A 27,490-nucleotide genomic window follows, 5' to 3' on the forward strand; every position below is an offset into this window, starting at 1 on the left:
TAACATGAGCAGAACAATGCATTATTCCCTAAATGCATTCTTAAATATGGCTGAGTTGTCTCAGCTGGAATTTTTCAAAGCAATTACCCCTTAAAGCATTGAAACATATTTGCTGTGTAAAAACATGGTGGTAAATTAAAATCCTACCATCCTTCTGCTGTAATTATTTTATCTCCAGCAGTGTTGGAGGAACAAAACATGGAATTTCGTGGCTGCTTTGGAGCAAAATCTGGAATTTTAATACAAATTGCCTATAAACACAAGACTAAACTGAACAACCTGGTGGCTTCTCTAAACTGACATAACAGAAGGAGGTGATGGTGACATTGTTACCTTTTTTCACTGCACTTTACTGCCAGTGCTTTAGATATAGCAGAAAAAAATTCTGCTAAAAGCATTGTTTTGGCAAAGTTATAAGCACTGAAAACAGGATTTTAAAACAAGAGAGGTCTATTTGCACATGGCTTATAGTACTCAAAATCTCTCTTTAACTTGGTGACATCAGCACTTCAAGGCCTCAGTGAATTTTCGGACACTTGCTTTTTTTAACTTCAGATGGAAACGGCTCAATTTTTATTTTCCTCCCCGAGTTTTTATGGAATTTTAACGTGTTATAAAATCATTCCTACTCCATTAATAAAATCAAAGTACCCTTCAAGGCAGCTTTTTCCAAAGGTACGAAGTGACAAAAAAATGCCATGAAAGCAGTTCTCTGCCTTGCACGTTATAGAAGATGCAGAGTCACTAAAGAGAGCGGGGAAAGAAACACAACTCTGTCTGAAAAGCAGAGAGCGCCTGGCAGCGCAGTCCAGCCGAGAGCGCCCGGCCCGGCTGGGGCGACCCAGGCGCGGCCGCGGGCGGGGAGCGCAGGGGCTGGGCTGGCTCGGGCGGCTCAGTGCCGCCGGGGTTTGCCCGGCGGATGCGGGCAGGGAAGCGGCCGCGGGAGGAAAATTCAGGGGATGAGCAGGCTCGGGCGGCTCAGTGCCGCCGGGGTTTGCCCGGGGGGTGCGGGCAGGGCAGCGGCCGCGGGTGGGAAACTCAGGGAATGAGCTGGCTCCGGCGGCTCGGTGCGGCCGGGATTTGCCCGGGAGATGCGGCCGCCGCCTCCGTCCGGCCCGGGGGCGGGGGCGGCGCTGCGAACACGGCGGGGCGCCCCTACTTCCCTCAGGCAGCGCCGGGCCCCACCGAGCCGGGCCGGGTCCCGCAGAGCGGTCCCGCAGAGCCGCCCCGCGCCTCCTCGCAGCCTCCGGAGCCGCCGGCCGCCCGCCGAGGTAAAGCGGGCAGGGAGGGATTAGCCGGATCCCCGAGGGTCCCCGGCACCCGACGGGGCGGGAGGGCTGCGGAAGGCGGGCTGTGCGGGTCCTGCTCGCCGCGGGAGGAGCCCGGGCGGCGAGCGGCGCAGCTCCGGTGGGGGGTGCGGCAAACGCCGCTCTGGGCAGTGCGGTGGGAGCCCGCAGGGGGGACACAGCCCCGCACACCGCGCTCCCCCTCGGGACAGCGACCTTCCGGCGGCTCGCCTGGCCTCGGAAGGCTGACGTGGAGTTTCGCGCTGCGGTGCTGAGTCCCGGTGATGGTTGTTTCTCCTCGGCGGGGTTAAGCTGGGTCAGACCTTCCCTGTGCCCAGCCCCTGGGTGAAGCGAGGATTAATCATTGCAAGGCAGGGGTGCCAAAGCTCCCGTGCAGCCTCACGAGGCCGGTGGGGATCCCGAGGGACGCGCGGTGCTCTGTTTCAGGACCAGCGTTAGGAAAGGGAAGGCAGGAGGGAGAAAACTGCGGACCAAGCGGACAGAGAACACACCGTGTTAGTGCTCTAATTACTTTTACAGTAAGCATGTAAGAACGTGGTGTTCTTACCAAACAGCCAGTACAGAGTTCTGAGGAACACAGTGACCATCTCTCTGCTGGTGGTGTCTTTGGCCATGTAGGTTAGGGACTCTTTAAGTGTCTCTTGACTCAGAGAGCGTCCATCCCGCGTGATAACCTCAGCTGAATACCACGGAGAAGTAACTCAAATGCAATCTCCACAAGCTTGGGGTGGATTTTCAATCCCTCGTGCACCAAAAAGAGAAGTTATTAAATCCATTCATTATCCAGCTGGGAAGAGGTATCTTTTACACAGTATATGATCCAGCCTGTCCTAACGGTCATTAAAAATTTATTTCAGGAACACAGCCTACAAACAGAATAAGCAGGGTTCCACCAAACTAGCAGCTCAACTTTTTGAAGTCATCTTCTGTCCGAGATGACTCTGATTCTGTGAATAACTTTGCTCCCATTTGTTTCTCCCTCTCAGAACTTCGGTTTGCAGAATTTTGGCAGTCATTTTTCCTCTTTGGTTCTAGTTCCTCTTTGTGAATTACATGACATGCATGTTTTGTCATCTCTTCCTGCATCCGTCTTATTTCACTCATGAAATCTGTTGATTTTACTGTTAATCAATTACCCTGCTGCTAGACAACAGTTATGTAAATGTAGTCATGGCTTGATGTAGTCCATCTGTGTCATTAGAGACAAATAGGTGAGCCCCAGTGCTCGAGGGAGCTATACTAGTGACCTGCTCTTTTTGTGCAGTCTCCTAATAATTTGTCTTCACTAAATCTACAGTATTTTTTTTTCTGGTTGCTTTGTAAAGAATATGAATTTTGGTTAAAACTTGATGTCTGTAACACTAATGTTTAACTTTTTGCTGAACCTCTGGTTCTGTTTTCCTGGTGAGCTTTATAAGGAGACTATTACATTTAATTGTTCTTAATGCTTTGTGCAAGCATTGCTTAAAAATGGAGATAATTTGGTTTGAAATATGGTGTACAAATGTCTTCGGGAGGTTGAATCAGTGGAGTATTACAAATTACTGAGTAGTCCTTGTTTTATTCTCAGAAAATTCTGGTCCATCTGGGTACACACATAACTGGAAAAATGTACTATCTCTGAAAGGAACATTTAATCATTCTTTGTGACTTCTCTTTTGTTTTTAAATACTTCCTGTGGGTATAACGGACTATTCTGGTGTTTGAAGGCAAAAGGACTGATGGTTCAATGTAATTATTGAGTAAATTGTGTTTTAATTGTTCATGCTGGAATTTGTGGTTATCAGTATTTAGTATTTTCAGGCAGGGTATGTTGCTTTTGAAGTGCTGTTTTTTTATGTTATCAAGTGTATTTTTTACAGCAAAGTTTGATTTTTACAAATCAAAAGTCACTACACTTGGGCAGTGTCTAGTAGATCGCACGCCATAACGCATGTACCCGTAAATCAAGGTGTAACCTTGATATTTTTTGTAAAGAGATAACACATTTGGTAGGAAAAAAATTTGCACAAAAGAGGTGACAGTATGAGCGGATGGGCCTGTTGGATATTGTAACAATTTATTTCAGTACTGAGCCCCAAGATTTCTTACAGGTGAAAAGATTTAGCCAACCTACTACGATTTTGCTTTTGCTGTGTTTCACCTTTCCTGTTAAAAGGAATGTCTTAAAGCGGTAAGAGGAAGCAGAAAGCTTTCCTTCTCTTGCTCTGCCCTATGTAGTGAAGGGAGAGCTAGGACTTGGGAAACCTGTGGATGGGGGGATCAGCTATTGCATCTCTTTGGCCCTGCAAAATGTGTGAGAAAATCACCAGTCTGCAGTACTGCTGCAGAGGAGAGAAGGGGTTGCCTTGTTCAAGAGAGGACCTGTCCTTCTTGTAGATTCATCAACATCTGACCTTTCATAAGATGATCTGGGAACACGGATTTTCTTAAAAGCAGGCTTCTGTTTCAGAGGTTGCTTTACAGGGATGTAACCGAATTCTGTTTTCCTGTATATCGTTAAGATATCAAGGCCCTTATCCTTTCCTGCTCTCTTTGCAATCTACGTGTGTTTTTCTTTCTCACAGACCATTTTTAATGTTTTTGGTTGTGGTATATTTTGGTTGTTTTGTTATAGGTTGGTCTGACCTGTTCTGATGATGACTTCACATGGTCAGGTCCTGATCTGGAGTAAAAATGAAAACAAGACCTCTTATTTGCCTGCAGCTGTATGGAAGCTTTAGCTCATTTCGTTTGGAAGGTCTCTAGTGACAATAGTATCTTGTATCCATGCAGACCTTCCAGAGCTCTTCTTGGGCTTTAGAGGCAGGCCTCTCCTCAGCCAGCTGTAGATATGAGCATTTGAGTCACCGATACCGTCTTTTACACAGCAAGATAGAAACTGCTAACCTTGCTTTGGTGGCCCAGTGTTAGACAGCAGCCATGAATCATGCTCTATAAAATTGCCTTTCTTTCCCTTCATTGTCTAAAAAGAGCTTGGGACAACCACATCAGATGCAGCTATCACAGAAATGCTACCAAATGTCTTCCCATGATTAGGAGTGATCCATGGCTCTTGGAAAAACAGACATTTGGGGTATTTCCTTATTGTCCAGCCTATTGATCCATAGCTACCCTAGATATTACCAGTAGAGCTGCCAGTGTCAAAGCTGTATGTTGTACTGTGAAAGAAAGAAACTGGGTGCTATGTTCTTGTCAGGTTTAGTAGGAGACTTTTGAGCATCTACAGCAGCATATATGAGGTTGTGTTCCTCACACCCCTCAGTTTCCATTTATAGTATTGCTTCTGGGTTTTGAATGAAAGGAAAGCACAGATGACTTTGATCTGACTTAAAGTTTTACTGTGGAAATTCACAAACTAGTTTGGTAATGATAGTTCAAAAAGTTTAGGCCTGACATTAGTTTCAAAGACTTTCTTCCAATAAAGTGACTTTTTAGATTTGTGGCTGGCTAATTGCCCTTGTATTTTTTTGCTGCCAGAAGCTACGCCAGCCTGCACACAGCTCTGTTTCTTCTTGTTGAATATTGATTCAGCATGCTATGAATTTAGGCTCAACTAAATAAGGGCTACAGTTATTAGAAGTATTAGCAGTATTTTGGGGAGTAGACACATTATGAATCCTAGAAGAAGAACAACATTCAGTGTATATACAAAACAAATTTTTCTCTGTTGCTCCATTTAGAAATGCGAACATACCCACATCTGATAGAAGTTTTGCACTGGATACATCTCAGTGCATTTCCATTTTTACTTTCACTCTGTATTTGCTTGTAATCTAAAGCAGTGGATGTAAAAGTGGGGCATGTGACATCAGTATTAAAGGATAAAAATCTCTGTGTCTGCTATCAGTGATGAGCAGACTCTGCATGGTGGATGTTACTACCAACGGAAACTCCTCAGTTGTCCTCAGACAATCCAACTGATAAAATAAACATTTTGGTGAAAATCTTGTCATTGTACCTACACCTGTCAGGGAGAATGGGGATGGAAGGGGAACAGATCTGCCTTTAGCAGCATTGCTGGTCCATCAAGCATAGAGAGAATCACCAGGAGACAAAATCAGTCACACAGGCACTCACTGGATGCTTTTGCTGATAAAAATTGCAAATTACCTTTGGAGTTCCCAGTTTCAGGCAAAATGATGTATCTTCCTCAAAGGCAACTCACCAGGAAAGTTAGAAAGCTCAGCAGAATGGTCATTTAAACTGTTAGCATCAAGTCCTTGTTGGCAGGAATGAAAACATGCTCCTAGGTGGCCTTAATTGATCCATTTTGGTACTCTCACTGCATCTTCAGGTAACCCACACTGCAGACACATGATTATGTTACTTCTGCACCAGAGAAAGATTTTGATGTACTTTTGAAGATTTCTCTAGTGTTTTCTAGCAGTACTGGAAGGCCCCATTCCCTCACTTGCTATGGGGATTTCACTGAAGCACAGAAATAAGGATTATCAGCCCAAAAAGTATTTTTGAAAGGTGATGTGGTTTTTCTGTCCAATTGAAAGAAAAAACAAACAAACAAACAAAAACCCCAAACAAACAAAAAAATCCCACAACCAAACCAAACAAAGAACCCCCACAAAAACAGTCAAATATACATTACTGTTCTCTCTGCTTTTTGATGAAATAGTGTATTTGAAATATCTGCTGTACATAAGCCTTGGAGGACATAAGTATCTGAGATAGCCTTGACCAAGCAAGGATACGTGCCAAAAACATGAACACGTATGTTGTCCCACGTTTGGGATAACATTCCCAAACACTTGTGGTTACAGCTTAGTTTTGTACTTTGGTGACCATATTCTCATGACTGAGGAGAAGGTGACAGACCTAATGTTTGAGAGAGCAAATACAAATGAGCCAGTACTTTTGGATGCCAGTTCTAGGAAGGAATTAATCATAAGCTTAACGGCAGTTCTATCACATGGGGGCCGTGCTTTTACATGAGATCCAGCAAAGCCTTTCATGTCTGTCTCTAGATTGGCTTTTTTTGTCTCCCCTGTGTCATGATGGAGTTGCTGTGACCAGATCAGCATTGTTCCATCCCTCCTCCACTCCTAAGGGAAAAGAGGGGGAGGTAGTAACATTTCCTTCTCATGGAAAATCTTAGAGAAATGGAAGAATGGAAATGTCTCAAGGCTCTTCTCCTTTTGGTGCATTTTCTTCTCCTAACTGTTTTTCTTGTGCAGTTCAGGGCTCTCTGGGTTGTGACAAAGCAACCACTACCATGCCAATACAATGTCCTGTCTGTGGTGACTCCAGGCTTCCACTTTCCTTACAGGTCTTCATCTAAAACCTATTGCTTAAATCTCTATGTAATCACTGCATTGTATAGACTGAAAGAAGCAAATTTGCTAGGTGAAAATTAACAGTGGACGTCAGAATTGTACCTGACACTTCAGTCAGTAGTATAAAACTGAGATTTGTAAAAAAATCTTCATTTAATTTTTCTGCTACTCACTATGTTACTGAGCACAGTACTTTGGTGAAATATCTATAAATTCATATTAAAGCATTACTTGCTTTATATGATTTTAATATATGAACTGCGTACAAAACGAACAGATGGATTTAATGGAATTTTTACAGATTCATCCTTTTGCTTCACTCTTACTGTGAGAGCATTTTATGTTAGTATTTTTTCCTTTTTCAGTGTTCCTTTCCCATACCATGTGTGCCATCCCTTAAGCATTTCTCGCATTGATAAGAACATGTGATTGTAAGAAAAAAGATGGTGATTTAGAGCTTTTGCCAACAATATGTCATAGGAATAAGTTATTTGTATGGGGAGACAGTTGTATCTTGGGCCCTTGTAGCATATCTTGTGCTTACCTAGTGCTCACTGTGGGAGGGAGTGAGTGTTGGTAAAGCTGAGCCATTGACTAGCCAACGTACCAGTTCCTGCACTCAAATTTGGTACTGTAACTTTTCTTCCCTTTTTTCCTCTTTCTTATATTATTATTTTCACTATTCCACACTTTTAACATCTCTGGATTCTATAGGGCATTGAGAAGAGGAAGGATTTTTCTCTCGTTTTACACCCCTGTATGCCTTCCTCTCTCATCTGTGGGCTTCCTTGTCTACTATTTTCTGCTCCTTAGACAATCTATTAGTGTGGGAACAGCCTGCTTTATGTACTGTGAAGCTAAACATCAAAATTGCATTATTTTATTTTGCTGGCAATTGTTTAAAGTACAGGACAGTCTCTTGCTGTCATCTAAATTCTGGACACCAGTGTTGGGTAACAGGAAAAAAAAAAACAGGAAGGAAAACATTGCACCAACATCAACAAGCTACAGATTATGGGAAGGAATGTGGAAACTAAATTTCTGCTACCCAGGGTTACATTACTCTTTTGCCATTCTGTGCTGCTATCATGGCAGGGAACGGGGGGAACTTAAAACTGCGGTTCTGATACTGAGTTCTGATAACTTGGATGTCTGCAGTTGTTTATACCTGAGTAGAGCTGAAGTGGAAACGTTATCAACTCAAAATGGATGAGCCTGGGTGAGTTGGTGGTTCATAAGCTCAGGGGACACACTTCCACCCAGCTTTCTGCCTTTTCCAGGAGAAGATATGTTGGCAGAATGGAAATATTGTTCCTGTGTGCCATTAATCTGGCACAGAATAGGGAATTATTTCTTTTACCAGTCTGTGTGAAGGCATAAGTCTGGAAATATGTCTTCTCCTACCATTTTATTCTGCATGGTTTGTGCTGCCTGTATGGCTCACGAGGAGAAAGTCACCAGACTGGACATTTCTGCAGTAAATAATCCTGTGACAAAAGAAAAAGCAGATGACTGAGACTATAGCTGTATTTTTAAAATGTTCTTAGACCTACAAGCCAGACTGAAGCACATTGACTGATGTGAGGATACTGTATAAAAATGAACAGAAGTGGCACTGTTTTGATTTCCATAGAAACAATCCCCTTTGGGAGCTGGCAGGAAGGTACAAAGTGCCGTTCTGGTACACAGAAATTGCTCCCAGGCTTTCTTCTCCTTGCATGTGTGCTTTACACAGGGTTGGTTTTTTCCCCACCTTTCATAAGGTGCTTTTAACTCACAGTTCTCCAGCTGCTCAAGTATATTTGGAATATATATTTTTGGAGCCAAGGATCCGGACTGTGTTTGTGCCTGAGAGTTACTGTGCAGAGGATCTTAGTGAGGAGTCTCATACCCAGCCTTCATGCCATATCCCTCTCCATGCCTTTACTGCAGTCATAGGTTAAATGTTATTTCTGTCCTCTTTCAGAACAAGAACCCTTTGCTAACCCCCTCCTCTGGCCTTGGGTAACTTCTTCCTGACATACTGTGAGTAAGCTTTTAGATAGTCCCTTGTTTCTTTCGGCTTCACTTAAATGAGCCTCATTCAGTAATTCAGTAATTCACCTCATTCAGTGACCATTCAGTATTCTTGCCATCCTGCCTCACCCTAAGAACAGGACCCACAGCTGCTTCTCCCACACACCACTCTCAGCAAGGGTGTTAAAGAAAAAAGTATGTTTTTGGGGAGAGGGGAAGGCTGGGGATCGTGGTGGATTCATCGCAGAGGTGATGGATGCTGAGGCAGCACCATCTGGAGGATGGCCTCACACTCAGTGTCCTGTGGTGCTGCACAAGCATATTAAATGTTTGTCTGTCTCTCCCTGCCCTCCCTACACTCCTCACCCTCTCTGTCACTCTGAAAATGCAGTACTCAAATATCACTGAAAAAGATGGTAGTGTACTTGTGCACAGGAGTTCCTGTAGTATTTAAATTATTATTATTATCATCTTGGCAAAACAAGTGTAAAATACAACTGCTATCATTATTTAAGTGAAACAGTGTAGTTTCCAGGTTGGTGAAATCTGGGACTTCTGGATTAATAAAGACTTTTTCCTAAATCAGTCCTCACTGCAGGTTTATTCCTGGAAAACATGACATAACTATGTATTTCCAAAATGGCAAAAAGGGAACTAGTTTTTAAGAGGTTTAATTGTATAAATGGCATAGTTAAAATTTGTGTGAAACATGAGCAGAATCTGTGAGTTTGGGGTGCTTTTATCTAACAGTGTTTGTATTTATCTCTGGGTGGGTCATTCTGGGATTAGTAGAATATGAGATCTAGTACCCCATTAACATTAGATTCTCTCTTGATTGTATTTATCTGCCACTTTAATATTAATCCAAAGCCAGATGTCACTCATTTTTGAACTAATAAGGATACTTTGCAGTTGTACAGTCTTCCTGAAGCTACGTTTGTTTTAGTGTGTCACTTTTATTTCCTCACGAATGGAGTTACAGCCTGTCACACCATCCCTGAGATAAATATGCAGTGTGACTTCAGTTGCAGATAAGCCTACAGTTACTGACACACCAAATTTCCCAGAAGAATAGTGAATATTAGTAAAAAACTGCTTTCAGACTTATCAGTGTGTGCAAGTTTTTTATTGAAAAATACAGTGCTTATCAATGTTAGGTAAGTGCAGTCCTGTAAGCAGTCTAATTGCTTTTAATTTGTTCTTTTCAAAATGTGAGCTAGTGTTAAAGCAGAAGAGAGTTACAGAGCCATGGCATAGAGGTAAGAAACAGGAAAGTCAACATGCGAATTGCCAAATCTGATTGTGATTTTGAAACCTTGGGGTCAGCAACCGTTTCTGTTATATCACTCCAAAACTTCAATTTCCATTCTTAGTATCTACTAGAATTAGTAACTAATTGGATTATGTTTCTCTAGACTGAAGTCTGCAGAGACAGATGTTCTCTTGTACTTTACTTCCTAAAAGTGGGCCTAAATGGCTGTTAAGGATTTTTTTACTAGATGTGATGAAGTAGCTGGTTAAGGAACTTCCATCCTGCCTCACTTAGGTATATGAGAGACCTGTGTAGTATGAGTTTTTTCTTGACATCTAACTGTAAAATCACTGTAAGGAACCTAGTTAGATCTGTTTGAGACCTGCAGTCAATCTGGCCAGAAGGTTATCCCCAGCAGTGGCTAGCATCATGTACTTAGAAGGAGGCAAGAAATCTCATGCTGGAAGGTATGGTGTAACCTGTCCATCATGAAAGCTTTACTCTGGTTCCAAATTGGTGGATCCTTTATTTTAGGTCTTAAAACATGAAGTTCATCATCCTAGCCGGAAGCTCTATGCACTTCTACTTCATACTAGCACTTCTAGCTACAACTGCATTTAGAGCAAACCAACTCCTCAGCTTGCTAACTCACCAGTTTTGATGATGAGTTACACCATGCATGTTTCCCTGGAACAGTTATTTAGACTTTCATTTACTATCCCTTTTGGTTTTGTGTTGTAAGTCAGGATGAAATGGTGCTTCAGTAACTTTCCCCTAGGTTTTGGTGCATTTTTTATGACAGTAGTTTCACATCTGTTTTCTGTGACAATCAGTTACCCTCTTTCCGACTTTTCACTTTATGGTGGGACTCTTGTCACTTTCATCATTCTTCCTTAGTTTTCTTCCTTTTTCTATCTTTGCTATGGGATGATCTCCTTTGTGTAGTCTGTAGTACACAAGGGTGAATCTCTGATTTGAGCAGTTTGCTCCTCAGGCTACTGCTGTGTCTCTCTAAAATATTAAAGATTTCCTCATTCCACTCCAGAAGGCATTTAGGTATTAAGCAATACCTTAAGCAAGAAGTTGCAGTGCTGTTAGTGGTCAGTGGTCTGGGGAGTCAAACAGTGTTTATTTTGGTGGTCTGGTACTCTGACACTTACACACTGTTGTGCACTACACTGAGACCTGAAGGTGTGCTTTTGATGTTTCTGTGTGATTTGTAGAAATATACTTCATGTATTTTTATCTCAGCTATTTACGTATGTAGCAGGTTAAGAATAGCAACAATACTTTGAATGTAATGACTGTGTCTGTAACTGTTCCCCAGATCACTGAGTGGGCTGGTTCCCAGTGCTGTTCATAGCATGAATCCACTCTAAGTCTTTATCTTCTGACATCATACTGTTCTTTATTCCTTTTTTTGTTGTAGCCCTTTTGTTGGTTAAACTGCATAAACTCTGCTGAGGCTCAGTTGCAGAGGTGGTAACAGTGTTTCCTGTTCAATGTTTCACAGGGTATGTGAGTGGTTTTTTAACTCTTTTTCTACACTTCTTCAGTGTAGAAACCTTTTTACCATGTGGCCGCTCTTTCTGTGAACAGGGGGCTAGCTTTGAGTATTTCTCAGAGGATGATTTTTTTTTAAGAAGTGTGAGTTTTGTACCACTGTTTTCCTCTTCATTTAGTAGCATCCAGCTGAGTATTAAAGATTCTATGAAACAATTCAATTTCCTATCTAAATTGGGAAAGTAAAAAAATTAAGAGATCCAGTGGTTCTGGAGGATTTCTGGAATTAATGAGTCAATATTTATGTATTACATAAACCTCTGAGGACTTACCATACATTCACTAAAAGTGAGACTCATTGGTGATTAGAATAGGAGGTTGAAGAGAAAATGTCCCAATCTCTTAGATATACAGTATGAGAAAGGTAGGACTATTAAATAAAATAATTTTTTTAAAAGGTTTTTCTGAGAGCTTAGCAAAGATCTGAGAATGTGAAAATGGGGGAAATAAAAAAAAAAAAGGAATACTTTTAACTGTGTTACTTCAAAAGGTGGTCCACAAGGCATCAGTTTGAAAATCAATCACTTTAAAAGTATGTTACATTTCACATATATGCTTCCCAGAAGGCCCTTCTTAGCTTGTTTATTTGTGACAACTGCAATTTCCTCATTTTATTTCAATTCTGTTGGGTTTTGGTTTTGTTTTTGGTTTTGGTTTTTTTTTTTTTTTCTCTGCCTAAAATCGTATGCATAATCTGGGAAACTTATTGTTAAAGTACTGTTCTGTTTGGTTTAGGTTTTTTCCTGCTTGGCTTTCTGTAGTCGGTAGTGATTTTAAGGGTTTCTAGTATTAGTACAAAGTAGAGAAAAACCTGACAGAAAAGTTACAGTAGAGTAGGACTGGGGATGAAACTAAGTGTTCTTCTGGGCACTTTGGTAAATCTTTTCCTTTTTTTTCATTACTAATAGCTCACACCTACACATTTCACCTTGAATTTCTGGTTTGAATAAGTTCAAGACTATTTATAAAATTCAGGAAAAATTGGTGATCCAAAATGCATCAATATCCAACAGGATAATTTCCAAATCTGCAAATTTTTAAATCTGTTTATTTATATTGTGGCAATCAAATAAAAGAAATGGATGTAAGTGGAGAGAAGTCAAAGAGGAGAAGAGTGGATGGACAGTCTTTTGCAATTCCACATTATGGGGACAGATATTGCTATCTTTTTTCTAGCTCTTGGCAAGATCTTTGGTGAATATGTAGAGTTCTTACACCAATTTAAAGGATCATTCAGTGTGTTTTAAGATTAAAAAAAAAATCCAGCATATTTGTTGATTATGATAATAATTTTTCTTCCTAAACCAAATCAATAAAAATTCAAGATAAAATAGAATACCAGTAGAGGCAGTGACTTGGTGACAACATGACTTTATCTTTTTTTTGTTGTTGTTAGTAATTACTGAGGAGGGTCCTTAGAGTTGATTTTTTCCTTTTTAGACAGTTCTTATTACTCCTCATGATAAGAAGTCGCAACTGGTTGCAACTTGAGTAATTTTTTTGCCATTTTTATATTTCTGGTCTGTAAAAATATAGTAAAGGAGGATTTCAGTTTGTCAAAAGAACTTGTATGAAGATCTTTTCCTGAAAGTTGACATAGCTAGTGCTTAAAAAAAATCTACCAAAACCACACAAATAACTGGAACTGATAAGATTCTCTTAGAAGTTATTTTGATCTCCTAAGTTAGAAAACAGGAAAACATAAAATTATTCAGTATTATTTAAACACTGATGAGATGCTTGTCAGTATGAACTGCTGCTCCATTTTTTGTCATGTAACAAATGTATCTTCACTCTTCCTGATCAAATAAGTGCCATTTTATCTAGCTTTTCTATGAAAATTGATTCTCCAAGTGCCAGGTGTGTAGGAAGCTACACAGCTGCTGATCCAAATAAATGAATTAAGATTCAGTAATCATATGCCACCCAGCATACAGCTGAGTCTACAGAAACAGAATTTTGTGTAAAGACTCTGGATGAGAAGTGTGATACAGACAGAGGGAGTGAGAAATCCTGTATGTCAGCTGGAAGGGGAGCAGATAAGATGACTTGTAACTCTCCCCTGACTCAGTCAAGATATCTGTTCCCTCCTCCTTGGGCAGAGCTGTGCAATCTCCACTGCTGGGCTACAGTTGCCCTCAGCTCTGTCAACCACATCCTATTAAAATGTCTTTAAGAGTATCAAATTCCCAAATTTTTAAGTCTTTGATTACTGGGATTTGAGAGAAATGTGAAAGTTGCAAATTCAGTTCTTGGTTGCCTGTGCCTTGTTTAGTTACATCACAATTCTCAAACAACAGATTCTGACTTTAGGGTTCAGTGACCTTTTTAATTTATCTGTGCAATAGTTACATGATTCAAGATTTTAAAGGAAAAGCATTAAGACTGAAGAACTTCCTTCTCACAGAAGTCCCCTCTGCAGCCATGGCCCCCTCCCCCCAAACCTTGTCAGAAAAAGCAATATAGGTGCACACAAACCCAGAGAACTGATTGGACTACTTGCATGTTTAAGGTTTGGCCCTAGTTTGAACCCTGATTTTATGTGTTCAGTACCACAGTTCTCAATCCTTTGCAGGCTTGAGCCTCTTAATAAAATGTTGTTTCTAGTTCTTGTCTCTGGTACTGTTCTATGGCAGACACCCTTTTACACGGGACTTTCCCTGTAAAGGAACAGATTTATGAGAAAGAGGATTGTTACAGAAGCTGTGTCTTCCCCATAGCTCAGCACCACTGATGTGTGATCCTGTCCTCATATCTCCCTCTTGCAACAAGCACTGCCATCGACTGCCGTGCAGCATGTACCCATTTTCCTTGTCTCAGTGCACTTCCTCAGATCCCTGGAGGTTAGGTAAAGACTGGAGTTCTCTCAGTGCAGTAATAATTGAAAGAAAAATGGAGAAATAGTGAGCCAAAAAGTTGGTCATGTACCTAACCATAATCTGGTTTTGCACTAGATAACACCCAATAAACTTCTGTAGTATTAGTTATCTAAGCCAAAGAAAGAGGGCTTTCAAGATGAAACATTCAGGAATTTCTCAACATCAAACTTTGCTTCCCTCTCTATCTCTCACAGACTACATTTTTTGTTATCTTTAAGATACAACCATGGTTTATTAGATGGTGACTTCATATGAAATGTAAATGATAAAAGGAAGTCATTGGAACTTCTGATGAGCGTAGATCAGAAGTGTGTGATTTAGCGCATACAGGATAAGGGTGCTGAACTGTTAGTAGTGACTTCTAAGGTATAGATTCAGGTTTTTTGCAAGTCGTGAGCAATTATTTTAAAGTTATTCACGAACACAATAGAAAAGAGCATTGTGTATCTTCTGCTTTGGACCATTCCAGGCTTTGAAATGAAATTCTGAAATGAGCTTCTTGTTTGTGGGTTTTTTTCTTTCAGATGGAGCAAACCTGTGATGATATAGATGAAATGTTCAGCAATTTACTTGGGGAGATGGACATGCTGACTCAGGTAAATAATTCTTTTTTTCCATCAAGATTAGAAAAATAGCTATTATGTGTTAGAGAAAAGAGGGAACTTTTCTACATTTTTCATGCACTTCCACTCTGAATAAATACAGTTACATTACTGTGGTAAACCTTCAGCTAAATTTCTCTGCTTGACAGTTAAAACAAGTGGCCCAAAGAATAAGGTAATATCAGTACAGGGTAGGTTATTAAAGAGACCTAACTTCTTGTGAAAGACATTTTCTGAAAAAAAAAAAAAAACCAGCCCAGCAATCTAAATTCCTCTGGACCTTGTCCAAAGAAATTAAAGGATTCTGTGAAAACAGGAGGAGTTTGAGTCTGAATGTTCAGGTATGAATGCTTAGCACACAGGGGTAAATGGGAGGTAGCCTGAGTGTCAAATGTGAACCTTGGAAATGAAAGCAACATTTTGAATATATGTGTAAAGGATTCTTTAGATATGGCAAAATATTAAGCTGCGGTGAGGGTGGCATCCAAGAATTCATGGAGATATTATTCCCAATGCAGAATACACTCCTGAGAGTATAAAACAGCATGAGCCTTTTTCTAAAGTTCTAATCATGAAATACTTCCTGCAAAATCTGATGAAAGGAGAATTTTTATTTCTAGAAAAAAATCTACGAAGGGAATAAACTTGTATTTTAACAAATGCATGATTGAAAACACTTAAGTTGTCATCTTGGATGTCTGAGTTTGGTTACAGCCTCTGTTTTGAGAGGGTCTTTCTTCTTGGTGAATCCCAGTGCTTGACAAATTAAATACAAATAATTCTGAGGCACAGAATAGAAATTGTGTTTAAACTGGATGAAAGCTAAGATTTCACATGGTATTGTTAGCTGTCAAATCACCGTACCTTGTCCCTCGGTAGCCTTTCTGCTCTTTAAGGCTTTTTGTAAATGTGCATATTTATTTTATGTATTTACATATATATATGGAGGGATTTATGATAATCTCATTTCATTATTATGCCTTCAAAAGAACCAAAGACTGCTTGTGATAAATTTTATCTCCTCAGACTGGACACAGCAGTGTTACAAATGCAGGTGGTGCAAAGAGTGTAAGAGAGTGAGTCTCCTGTCTCTGTGCTCCCCGGTGCAGTATTGGGTGGGGTGCAGTGTTCCTGAGACTGAGACAGGCTTCTCCTCCTCTCTGAAATTCTGGCATCACCTCTCACATCAGCATTGTATGGGAGAATGAGGCAGGAGTGTCTGTGAGCCTGAAGACTTTCAGTTAACTGAACTGGATCTGTTAATTCCCTCAGACTCTTAACTTCCAAAACAAGACTAGATAGTTTTTCACACTATTTCACCAGTCTGTCTGCTCCTAAAGTGTAAATGTAAAGAAGTACTCAGAGATACCTCTACATGGTGTAAAAGGGCTGAAAAGGAAATGCAAATTCAGAATTGGCCTTTTCTGCTGCCAACTAGGAATTCTCTGTTTACACAGATTTGCAGTTTACATTCCAACAGCATTGGGTTTTGTCTGTTGTATTTGGGTTGGTTTTTTTTTTTTTTTCAAACAATGGGAGAAAGCAACAGTTAGGTTTAATTTATATTGGTAAATAAAGCACTCTGGAAAAAAAATGGTGGCTCAAATGTGTACACAGCTAAACTCTTTCCCCACCCCCCCCTTCAAAGAACCCAAGGAAGCTAAAAATCAGTCTGTCTTTGCCCACTGTCTCGATGAGAAACATCGAGAGAAGTTCTCTGCTGTTCCCCACACCAAGCCCAGGTGTTGCCTGACAGGAGTTGCTACCATCAGCATTGGGTTGAGGAGCATGCAAAACCCTTGCCATGATTGTGAGACAGTGCTTGAACCCTTGTCCTGGTCCTGGTTAGTTTACCAGTCCAGCGTAATCTCAGAAACCAGTGTGTGTCATTCTGTTCTTGAAGAAGAATATATTTCATAAATTCAGATAATTGATTTTGAAATGTTAATGTATGTAATAGTAGTTATATCATCAGATACACATTTTTTCTTCTGTCTTAACAGAGTTTAGGAGTGGAGACTCTACCGCCTCCGTGCCCCAAGGTGTCCAACAATGAATTTAGCTTTACAGTTGGTTTTAAAGATTTAAATGGTAAGTAGCCAAATGGACTCTGTCACACCTTTTATGCTTGCTTAAAATACCTCACGGCAACAAATGAGAAGAAAATCTTTACATACCCTGATCAAAAATCCCAAACCAAACAAAAGAACCCTCTTTTGCTGGAGGGAGAGGTATCTTTTTGTGTCTCAATTTAAGAAACTTCAAAGGGAACAATTTTTTGGGGCATTACTCAGTTAAAACAGAAGTCAGACTTTCAAAAATGTCTAAGTGTAGAGGAAAATAAAAATGAGAAGTCTCCCAAATAACTTCCTAAAATGTAAATTTACCTTTTAATGTAAAGATTTAACTTGGTGGAAGACAAAGTTCCTCAGTGTGATGTCAGAGCTACTGATGTAAGCATTTTGTCCAGTGGAAGTATCAGCTTCAGCTGCTTCCACTTTTCTTCAGTGCCTATTCTCATTTTGGTTTGCACTGTCACTTTTGCATGTACAGCTGCTTGCTGGGGCTGTATGGCAAACCAAATGAAGGGATTTATCTGAGTTTGAAGTTAGAACCGTTCCTTCGATTTTGTTTGTGGTTTGTTTCGTTTTGTTTTGCTTTGTTCTGGTTTGTTTGGGCTTTTTTTCCTTTTTTTGACTGAGGACTGGTTGTTTACATTAACCTGAGTTGGTGCTAACTTCTGGTTTTGCCCCAGGATCAGTTCCCTGTTGAGCTTCCTAAAGACTCTATCAGTAAGTGTAAAGTGGGTAGAGCTATCTTAACAGAGAGGATCATAAGCCAACTTCCCCACTGTAAAGAAAAACTTACTAAATACTATATTAACAGTGAGAGCAGAGTAAACTGAGATGGCCTAGTGACATGTTCACACTTTGTCTTATGAATGACTATTATTTATTGGACTATATGAGTATTTTTGAATATCTAGTTCAGTGCTCTCCATCCCTCTCAAAATCTCGCTTTAAAGTTTTCCCAGTTCGTGATTTATTTATTTCTTAACTGGACTCTTTAAAGAGATTTAAACCACTGACTCTGTTCAATCTTAAAGAGACCTTTTCTTCTAGAAAGCTAGATCATCCTACAGGGTTTTGCTCCACAATATCTCTTTATACCATATCTAGTTCAAACAACCACAAATTACATGTGAAGTTTGGTATAAGATTCTATCTTGTGCTCTGTCGGAGTAGAAAAAACAGAAAGAAAAAGTTGCAATGTTTCTACCTGGTTTATAAAACCCGTTTAAAAGAGATTTCCTTGTTTGTTCCTTGCTTAAAGGATCCTCAAAAGCATGTGATGTACCACCCATGTGGGATGTCACAGATCACACAATTAATGATGTGCTACAGATGATACCATGCAGTTTCTTTTGTCTTAATATTCTTTGATTCTGCTTCATTTTAATTTTAGAGTTTTAGAATAGTAATAATATATGGAGATATTCTTGATCTAGGCCTCAGTTACGTGGTTTGTTACGTGTACTGTTCAAGAACTTCCTAATTTATGTATGTGCTTACATAGCCTAATGGGAGCACATGGAAGTAACCTTACTGGATCAGGGCTGTGTTTTGTAACATCATAAGGGCCTGAGACTGTGTCACTGGAACTGAAGCTTCCTGTCCTGTTTAGTTTGTATTTGTAGAGTTCCTTGTACTCTGAACTTCAGTGTAACCAGATTAATGTCTGTTTGGAAAGCACATTTGTTTCTTAATCCATGTAAAATGTTGTTTCCTTTCCCATAACCCTGTAACCATGCCTTCTGCAATTTAATCTCTGCTGAACTGAAAACAGTGCTTTGCTTTGCACTCCCTTTCTGACACATTTTGTGGTTTTCTTTATAGAATCACTAAATTCCCTAGAGGACCAAGACCTGGACGCTTTAATGGCTGATCTTGTAGCAGACCTTAATGATGTTGAACAGAAAACTTTACAAGCCCAGAAAACTTCTTACAATCAGCAAAGTACAGTCACTCAGCCTTCAATAGGCTTGAATAGTGACATTTATTCTAAAGTGAGTCCCTATGTTACCATTACTGGACAATTTGGGGATGATTTGCCCCCTCCACCTCCAGACCCCGAACCAGAACTTCCACCACCACCGCCACCACCTCCTCCTGAGCCACTTACTCAGGTAAGTCTGGATGGAACTTTATTCTAAGCATTCACTAGTTCTTGTCATTTTGCTAGTGGTATGTGGCCCTGGAACACCAGTGTATCTCCCAGGTAGATATATCCTGGGAAAGTTCTACAATGATGGAATATGCATGAACTCTGGAGTGAAGTTTCTACTGTTGTGGCCTCGGGAGTTTCTGCCCATTCCTTGACCTATTGCCCATTCCTTCATCTTTCTAATCATCATTTTGATAGCCCAATACAGGCATAATCTTTGCAAATGGTTTATTGTAACACAAAATTTATCACAGAATTTTTTAGGAAGCACTGATCAGTTAGTATCTTCTTACAGAGAAGTTGGTTTTGACATCAGTGCATAGCATGGCCAGTGATTTCCACTTTGTGAAGAGGTCGCTATGTATGTTCATTGCAGTCTGTGCTATTTATACTGATGACGAAATTCTGTGGATGTTTCCCAGCTCCAGCCCTGGCCAAAGATTTCTTGTAACAGGAAAAGCTGTTCATTTGTGTAAAACTCAACATTTGCTAGGTGACCAGGTCCAGGGACGAGAACAAGAAGTACCACTCCTGGTCCTAAAATGGAGTTACTGCTCTTCTTGGTCTTGCCCTTGAAAGGAAGTAATGAAGACTATCTGCAATAGGGGATAAATGCTCTTGGGAGGTGCCTGAGTTATCAGTAGGTAACTAATAATTATTTATAAAAAACTGGCTTACCTGTATCTAAAATTTCAGACTTACCACAACCTCCTCCATGTTTGTGTTTCTTGCAGAGCTGTTTTAACAACTGAAATAAAATTTGATATTTGTAGTATTTTTTTGACGTGAGGTTATGGAGAGGTAGACAATGTGAGAATTCTGCCCTGTCACAACCCTGTGAGGAGAAGAGAAGGCATTAAAAGAGTGATGCAACCCCTCAAAAGATGAATCTGAAATCATGAAATACACAAATATATCTCTTTCAGTATTCACATTTACTATGATTGGGAGAAGTAACTATGATTGAGAGAAGATATTTACATTTAGGGAATGGAAATATTTTAGGGAACATAAAATATGCTTAAAACCATGGTCAATTCATTGCTGTTTAAAAGCCCAAATGAACTGAATATGAATCACCTCAGCATCACTACTGCCCCTGTGTTTGGAATCATACAGCACACATATTCAGCAAAAGGAACAGAACATTGGGTAGGAAAACTGGATATGTTTGATGACATAAAAAGTGATTCACTGGATAAAGCTTCATATGATACATAGGACCTTTCAATGCTGTTTGAAGGATGAAACTCATATGAGTGAAGCTTTGTCATTTTCCTGCATCTCAAAGATAATAATAGTTAACTTCTTGTCTTAAACAAATATCAACATTTCAAAATATCAGCTAAACAGCTTCAAAAGCTGAAGTATTTTATTTAACTAGTATGACTGATAGAAGAGATGCTATCAAGATGAGTTCTATCCATTTCTTTCAAACATTTCCCCATCTTGATTTAGACTAACGATCTTTAAGGCAGTACCAAGCTTTTAAGTAGTCTGGTTTGTCATCTGACAAGTATGGTCTGGAAGGGTAGCTGGTTAGGTGGGCTGAGACTGGCCAGACTCAAGGGCTAGTAAGTCAATGGTTTGCTGGCTGGTAGCAAGTGGGATCAGCACTGGGGTTTATATTGTTCAACATTTTCATCTGTGGCCTGAGTAATGACATAAAAACCCACCTGCAGATGTGCTGAAGATGCTTTTAATTAAGGGCACTGACTGTCAGGATCACTGGCAGACCTTCAACACAAGGGGACTTAAAACATGAGGACTAGGCCAGCAAAACTCTCAGAAACCCAGCAAGGTACAAGGTCCTGCACCTGGGGTGTAATAACCATTTGTACCGTTTGGGAGAGGACAGGCTGAGCAGCAGCCCTGCTGAAAAGGAGATCGTGCTGGATACCACAGTGAATCAGAACCATGAGTGAAAGATCATCTCAGTAGAGGAAACTGGCCTCTGTTGGGAGGAGTATGGTCAGCAAACTACGGGAGCTATTGTTCCTTTCTCTTGGCACTGATGGTCCCACTCCTGGAATACTGCTCTCCATTCTAGGTGTGGAGATACTGGAGGCTGTCCAGAAGAGAGCTGATGGAATGGCCAGGGGTGTGCAGTGATCAGGGGCCAGCAAGGACAGGCTGACGTAGCTGTGCTTGTTTAGTCTGAAAGAGGAGGCTGGGGAGTGATCTAATGACAGCCTTAAAATACCTGAAGGATAGATGCAAAGCTGGTGGAGCCAAATTCTTACATGGTAGTGTTAGGTCACTAAGGTGGAAGTGGCAACAGCTACATGTTGTAGCTTTGTAGTTTTGGACAGGACATTAGGAAAGTTTTTTTCACTTCAGATGGTGGTGTAGCACTGGAACAGGTGACCAAGAGAGATTCCATATTCCCTTTCTTTGAAGGTTTTCCAAACTTTGCTAGGCAAAATCATGACTGATTTGATCTAATGTTGGTGACCATCCTGCTTTGGGCAGGAGCCTGACTGTGGACCCTCAGGCCTCTCTTCCAGGCGGCATTTTTATGGTGCTGGGATCTAAAGCTCACTGAAATCAACCATACTAACGTTCTTTCCATTGAGTGTTGTACTGAGCTAATTCTTTATTATCTGACATCATGCATTACCTGAGGGTCAAACAAGATTTTAGAGTGGGAAGAATATGTATTTGCCAAACATAACTGGAATTCTATATGAAAAAAAAAGTGTAGCCAAAAGTCACTTCTCCCTCAGTCAAACTGTTCCTCTGAGACTGGTCTCTAATGATATTCCCTGGTCTCTTTCCAGATTCAGGGAGTGTCAGAGAAGGATAGGAATATATTATAGAAGCATTTCTAAGGAATATAGTGACAATACTTTATTTCCTCATTAAGGCATTATTTGTTTTTTTCCTGCAGCCATTGCCTCATTTTGTGATACAGACTGTATTCCAATACTAATGGCATTCCCACTGTAGCTTACCATCCACAAAATTGCCACAGGGCTATTACGCAGGTTGCAGTGTGAGTGATGGAGGTAATAACCATTTAAAATTAATATGGAAAGAATTGATTTCAAATTAATATTCATTGTCTTGATTAGTATTTGTTTTGACATGACATTTCTGCTCAGTAGAATGAAATTCAATTGTAAGTGGAATGTATTTTGTGTTGTCAAAATCCAAGTTCCTGTTAGCCAGGATTCTTGATAAGTGGATCATGACCAATCAAAGCTGAAGTTTTGTTCAACACTTCTGGTTATTCACAGTCAAATAAGAGCAGTGTTAATAATTCCCAATGCAACCGTGATATTAAGACCCTATTTTCTAACCTTTAGGTGTGCCAAAATAAAGAAGTATGGCCTTTCTTTCAGGGAAGCACAGAGCTGTCTCATAAATTTCCATCAGCTCTGGAATTTCTTCTTAAAACTGCCCTTCAGCTAAATAAGGCATCTTCATTTGCTATTGACGTGATGACTTCATGTGCTTCTGTTTAAAGATCCAGAAAATGCCATGATGATACTGTAGCAGGAAAACAAATCCTGTACCTTGTGTAAGCATTTCTCTAATAGTGCTAAAATTTTGCATCTGATAGTTTATTTCCTTTTTCTGTGTTAAGTCAAAGCTTATGAAACCATGCGGCTGGCAGGTGAGAGCTCTGTTGCACAGATTTATACAATGTGTGAACTCTGTTCAACACAGGTCACATGCAGGTGAAGCCTGAATTATACCTGCCTAAAACTGTCATCAGTAAGCCTGCCCACACCACACTCAGCCACCTTGGTTAACATGCTTTTCCAGCTTGCTGTATAGAGGTGGTAAGGGGAGGGCCACAGTGTGAAAGGGTTTGTCCTTTTCCCTCTGTACAATAGTCAGCCTCACTGCAGCAGCCACCTTTGTGCAACTGCTTGTGTTCAACTACACAGGCTTTTTTTGGATTCTCTAAGTTAAGCACTGCTGAGCTGTAGCAATGCAAATTTCCACACCTGCAGAGAAAAAAAAAAAAAAGATATTTTTAACTGATTGCGTGGTATTTATAGTGGAAAATTTGATAACAGGAAACATTCTTGGAGAAGTGATAGAACAAAAGATGTTTAGTTCAGAAGGAGGGATGTCAGTCAGGAGTACTTCAGCTACTGTTGAACATGCCTCAAAACTTGAGATGGATAAGATAACCTTTGCTCTTTCTTTGCTATGATTGTATGATATCTCAGTAACAGAGAAGTGATGGCAATGCTTAGGCTTAGTTTCTTGCAAGTGCATCTTCCATGAGTTGCAGCCAGTTCTCTTGGTGCGAAGACCACTAACAATTATGACTTTAGGGTAGCAAATAGAGGCTGAAGGTAACAGAAATCTTGTATGGAAGCAGAACAGGAATTTTCTCCCACAGTTCTTGACTGGAAGTTGGTAGCCAGTGAGTAGCATAGCACAAAATCTGACCCCTTTTGAACAAAGGAAACTGAAAGTAAGAGAGCAGCTGGGACAGCAAAAATCAGCAGAGAGGCAGAAAAGCTTTGAGAAGACAGACTTCAGTAGAGGAAACAGGCAATATTAAGCCGGAAAGAAACTGAACCCTCTAGTAGTACTGGAGTCCAAGGCAGCCCCAGGAACCACTGTCACTTGCTGTCCAAAATGTGCTTTTCCAACTCTGAATGTGACTGGAGGAGACTTTTGGAAGAGAGCTAGAATAAAGAATAAAGGAACAGTGCCAATCTATACAGCGGTCACAGAGGCAACACTAGGTACTGGCTTGGTACAAGTAGCTGAAAGTATCAGCACCTGGGGATCCAGAGTCTTCTTGGATCACAAATGCCATTGATATTGAGAGGCATGATATTGATAGAGCTGCTTTGTTAAAGGAGAGCTGGGTGATACTGAGATTTTTGGGATTCTTACTGTGGCATTCGGCAAAAGCTGGAATGAACTTGTGTGCTCTATTTAACTGTATCTGTGTTAATATGAATAGGTCCGTTCGTAGAATAAAAAGCCATGGTATCATCCAATTAATGGAGGTGTTCCTCTCAGTAAGTATCTATGCAGGAAGAGATCATACATGGCAAGTCAAAGAATTCAAGTAAATGAATGTAAATGAATGTAAATGAACACAGAGTATGAAATTATAAGTGGTGTAATTGCAAGCCAAAATTTCAGTAAAATCATACAAATTCTAGTTCCCTTACCCTAATGAGAAGCAAGTTTTCTTCCAAGCAGCTGCATCCACAATGCTATTTCACTCAGGCTAGGTCTCCCTTCACCTTCTCTTTTGTATCAGCTGTATGTACAGAAATACAGAAGAGTCCGGTTTTCAGGGTTCCTGTAGCATTTGAGGAGAAGACCGTGTAAGAACTATATGACTGAGCAATAGCAGGAAGCACTGGACTTGTAAATCAAAGCTTTGGTTTAAGGATATTAGGTCGAGGAAAGCTGGAGATTATCTATATGTATGAAGTTTGCTGTGACAAGCCTTATCTTCAGGATATAAATATCAAGAAACAACTCTTTTCAAGTAAATGTAAATTGCTGAGATTACTTAACAAGAAATATACCAAATGTCTTGTGTCTTTTCAGGAAGAGCTAGAGGCAAAGGCTAAAGCTGACAAGATTAAACTTGCATTGGAGAAACTGAAGGAAGCCAAAGTTAAAAAGGTGAGCCATAAAATAGTAAATGCTACCATAAGAGCTACCTAAATATCTGTTAACATTATTCTTAATATTACATTTCTTACTAAAATGACTAGCCTTTTCCATATTTTATCTGTAAAGGTACTCTGTGGAGTTCTTATCATCTGCCTCAAGAGAAGTCTCTGGGAGAATGCTACCTCCAAGAGACTAATTTTTTAGAGAACTTGGAAAGTGCTGCCTCTTTTTTTTGGTTTTTTTTTTTTTTTTTTTCAGTGTTGGGGCAAAGCCCACTGTTCTGATCAGTTGCTTTAGAGAAAGCAGAGTGTATATGAAAATGTTGCTTACTTATGCTGAGCTGATTCCAGGAGTATTAAACTTTTGTTTACAGTGGATGTGGATTTAGCTAATCCCTGTTAAACTAATGAGAGTCTTCTTGCTAAATTTTTTCACAGCAGTGTAGTAATGTACAAGGATAATAGAAATTATTTTAGACCAACAAATTAGAAAGGTTCCAGCCAGTGTCTGCACCATGCTGCAGTGTGACAGTAATTATGCCTACTCATCCTAAACTAGTGTTCCATCTGAACTCAACAGAAGCTGCAGGTGTTCAGTAGCTCCAAATAATGGATATGAACTAAAAACCATCATGACCTTTCAGTCTTGCTCAAAGGAGATGGGAAGTGCTGGAGCCTGCAGAGCTTCCAGGAAGAATGGAAGCTTTCAATAAATTTGGGGATGTCCAGACTTGAGACGGTTCCCACAGAACACTTCATATTCATGTACAAATGCTACTTCTGAGAGAATGTGTTGGGAGGATTCCACTGATGTTGACTTTGTAAAGCTCTGTAACTAAAGTTAGGACTGCTCATTGGTCGCCCTCTTTTCCTTGTAATGTTAGCAATTCTCCTTTGGGAGACTTCTTTTTTCCCAACTTTTTTTCCCCACTCTGAATATTTGGAAACATATGGTAGAAGTAAGGTTCAATCTTGTGCCCATGTCACTATAATGAGATCGCCATGTCATTCTTGAATTCTAAATTGACTAAATATCATCAAGAAAATTGGTTTTCTCTCTTTTACCAAAAGTGGAGCACAAAGGGCAGGGATGATGGTGAAAAGCAAGCTCACATCCCTGGACTTCAGGAGAGCAGACTTTGGCTTCTTCAAAGATCTGCTTGGAAGAGTCCCATGCGGAACTTTCTGGTGGAAAGAAGGGATCAAGAAAGCTGGTTAATATTTAAAGATCACTTCGTCCAAACTCAGGAGAGTTCCATCCCAATGGAAGATGATCAGAAAGTATCAAGAAAATGATCAGGAGTATCTCCTGTGAGAAAAAGCTGAGAGTGCCTAGGGAGGAGAGGGGTCTGTGTGGTGCTTGTCTATCTCTAGAAAAAACTCAAGAGAGGGTGCGAAGAGAATGGAACTGGGCTCTCTTCAGTGCTGCCTAGTGATGGGACCAGAGGCAATGGGCACAAACTGAAACACAGGAGGCTCTGAACACCAGGAAACAGGCTCTGAACACACTTCTTCACTGTGAGGGTGGGTGAGCCTGGCTCAGGTTTCTCAGGCAGGTTGTGGAGTCCCCCTCCTTGGAGATGATAACAAACCATCTGGACAGGGCCCTGGCCATTGATCTCTAGATGGCCCTGCTAGCCCAGAAAACTGGACTGGATGATCACCAGAGGTGCCTTTCAATGTTGGCTGTTTTGTGAATCTGTGAAGATGGAAGCTGCTTGCATGTTTCTGACCAGTCAGTTATTACCAGACAAAAAACCCTTTTGCCTTAAATGTGTTACTTTATGCATGTACAACACTTCTTCTTCTCTATAATCTGCACTACGGCTCAGCTGCTTATTTTACAGGACATTCTTCTTACAAGGACTGGAATCAAAACAAGCTCATGGCTTTTGTTACATTTGTTTTTGCTTTTCAGAGATAGTGTAGATTTTCTCTTGGGGATTATACCTCTGCTCCTACCTGACCTTTTACACAGATTGTCTCTATAGAACCAAAGCTTCTTTGCACACATTTTAAAATAAAGAGCTATTTAAACAAGACTATATGGAAAGGCCTCCCAACTCACCAGCAATGTACAGACCTTGTAGAGAATTATTCTATTGTTTTAAGTACTAATGGAGCATTTTAAGGACTTTCTTATAATGTATTTCCAGTTCTTTATCACATTTTATGTACTTCAGCATTTTCTTGCATTGTTCCTCTTTGAGGAAAGTTCGCTCTGTTTCTTTTTTAACAAATACTTCACCATATAAAGAAGTAATGACTGTCTTAGGTTAGTTAGTAACTTATGAGGAGAAGAGGAGGGGCACTTGCTGATCTTGTCTCTGGGGTGGCCGGTGAGAGAACCTGAGGAAATGGCCTGGAACAAGCCCTCCAGGGAAGTGGTCCCAGCACCAAGCCTGACAGAGTTCAAGAAACATCTGGACAATGCTCTCAGGCACAAGGTGTGACTCTTGGGGTTGTCCTGTGCAGGACCAGGAGTTGGACTCAATGATCCTGATGGGTCCCTTCCAACTCACCATATTCTGTGAACTCGTCTGTTTTCGTATTGATGACTGTTGGACTATGGCTCATCTTAGTACAATCCAATTTCAGGTTATTCTGTTGGCATGGCAAGATTCTTCCATTCTTTTTCTATTTAAAACTAAATTTTCCACATTTGTAGCTTGCATTAAGGATGCTCTGTCCTTTTGTACTTGTTTTCCCTATCAAGCATTTTCCTTAATTGCACATGTAGTAGATTTAGA

At 40.4% G+C, this 27,490-nt stretch overlaps 1 protein-coding gene across 1 annotated transcript in view; it reads left to right on the top strand.

Moving 5' to 3' along the window:
• The first annotated feature begins 909 nt into the window (after positions 1–909).
• Positions 910–27,490, top strand: part of APBB1IP (amyloid beta precursor protein binding family B member 1 interacting protein) — a 64,182-nt gene continuing 37,601 nt past the window's right edge. Inside the window, exons 1-5 of the mRNA XM_066199236.1 lie at positions 910–1,271; positions 14,833–14,904; positions 16,914–17,001; positions 18,807–19,096; positions 24,673–24,750. Of these exons, the coding sequence (XP_066055333.1) occupies positions 1,092–1,271; positions 14,833–14,904; positions 16,914–17,001; positions 18,807–19,096; positions 24,673–24,750 (708 nt within the window). The 5' untranslated portion in view covers positions 910–1,091. The remainder of the gene's footprint in view (positions 1,272–14,832; positions 14,905–16,913; positions 17,002–18,806; positions 19,097–24,672; positions 24,751–27,490) is intronic.

Source organism: Chamaea fasciata, unplaced genomic scaffold (genome assembly GCF_029207755.1).
Source record: "Chamaea fasciata isolate MVZ Bird 193981 ecotype frontalis unplaced genomic scaffold, bChaFas1.0.hap1 SCAF_1, whole genome shotgun sequence".
Lineage (NCBI taxonomy): Eukaryota > Metazoa > Chordata > Aves > Passeriformes > Sylviidae > Chamaea > Chamaea fasciata.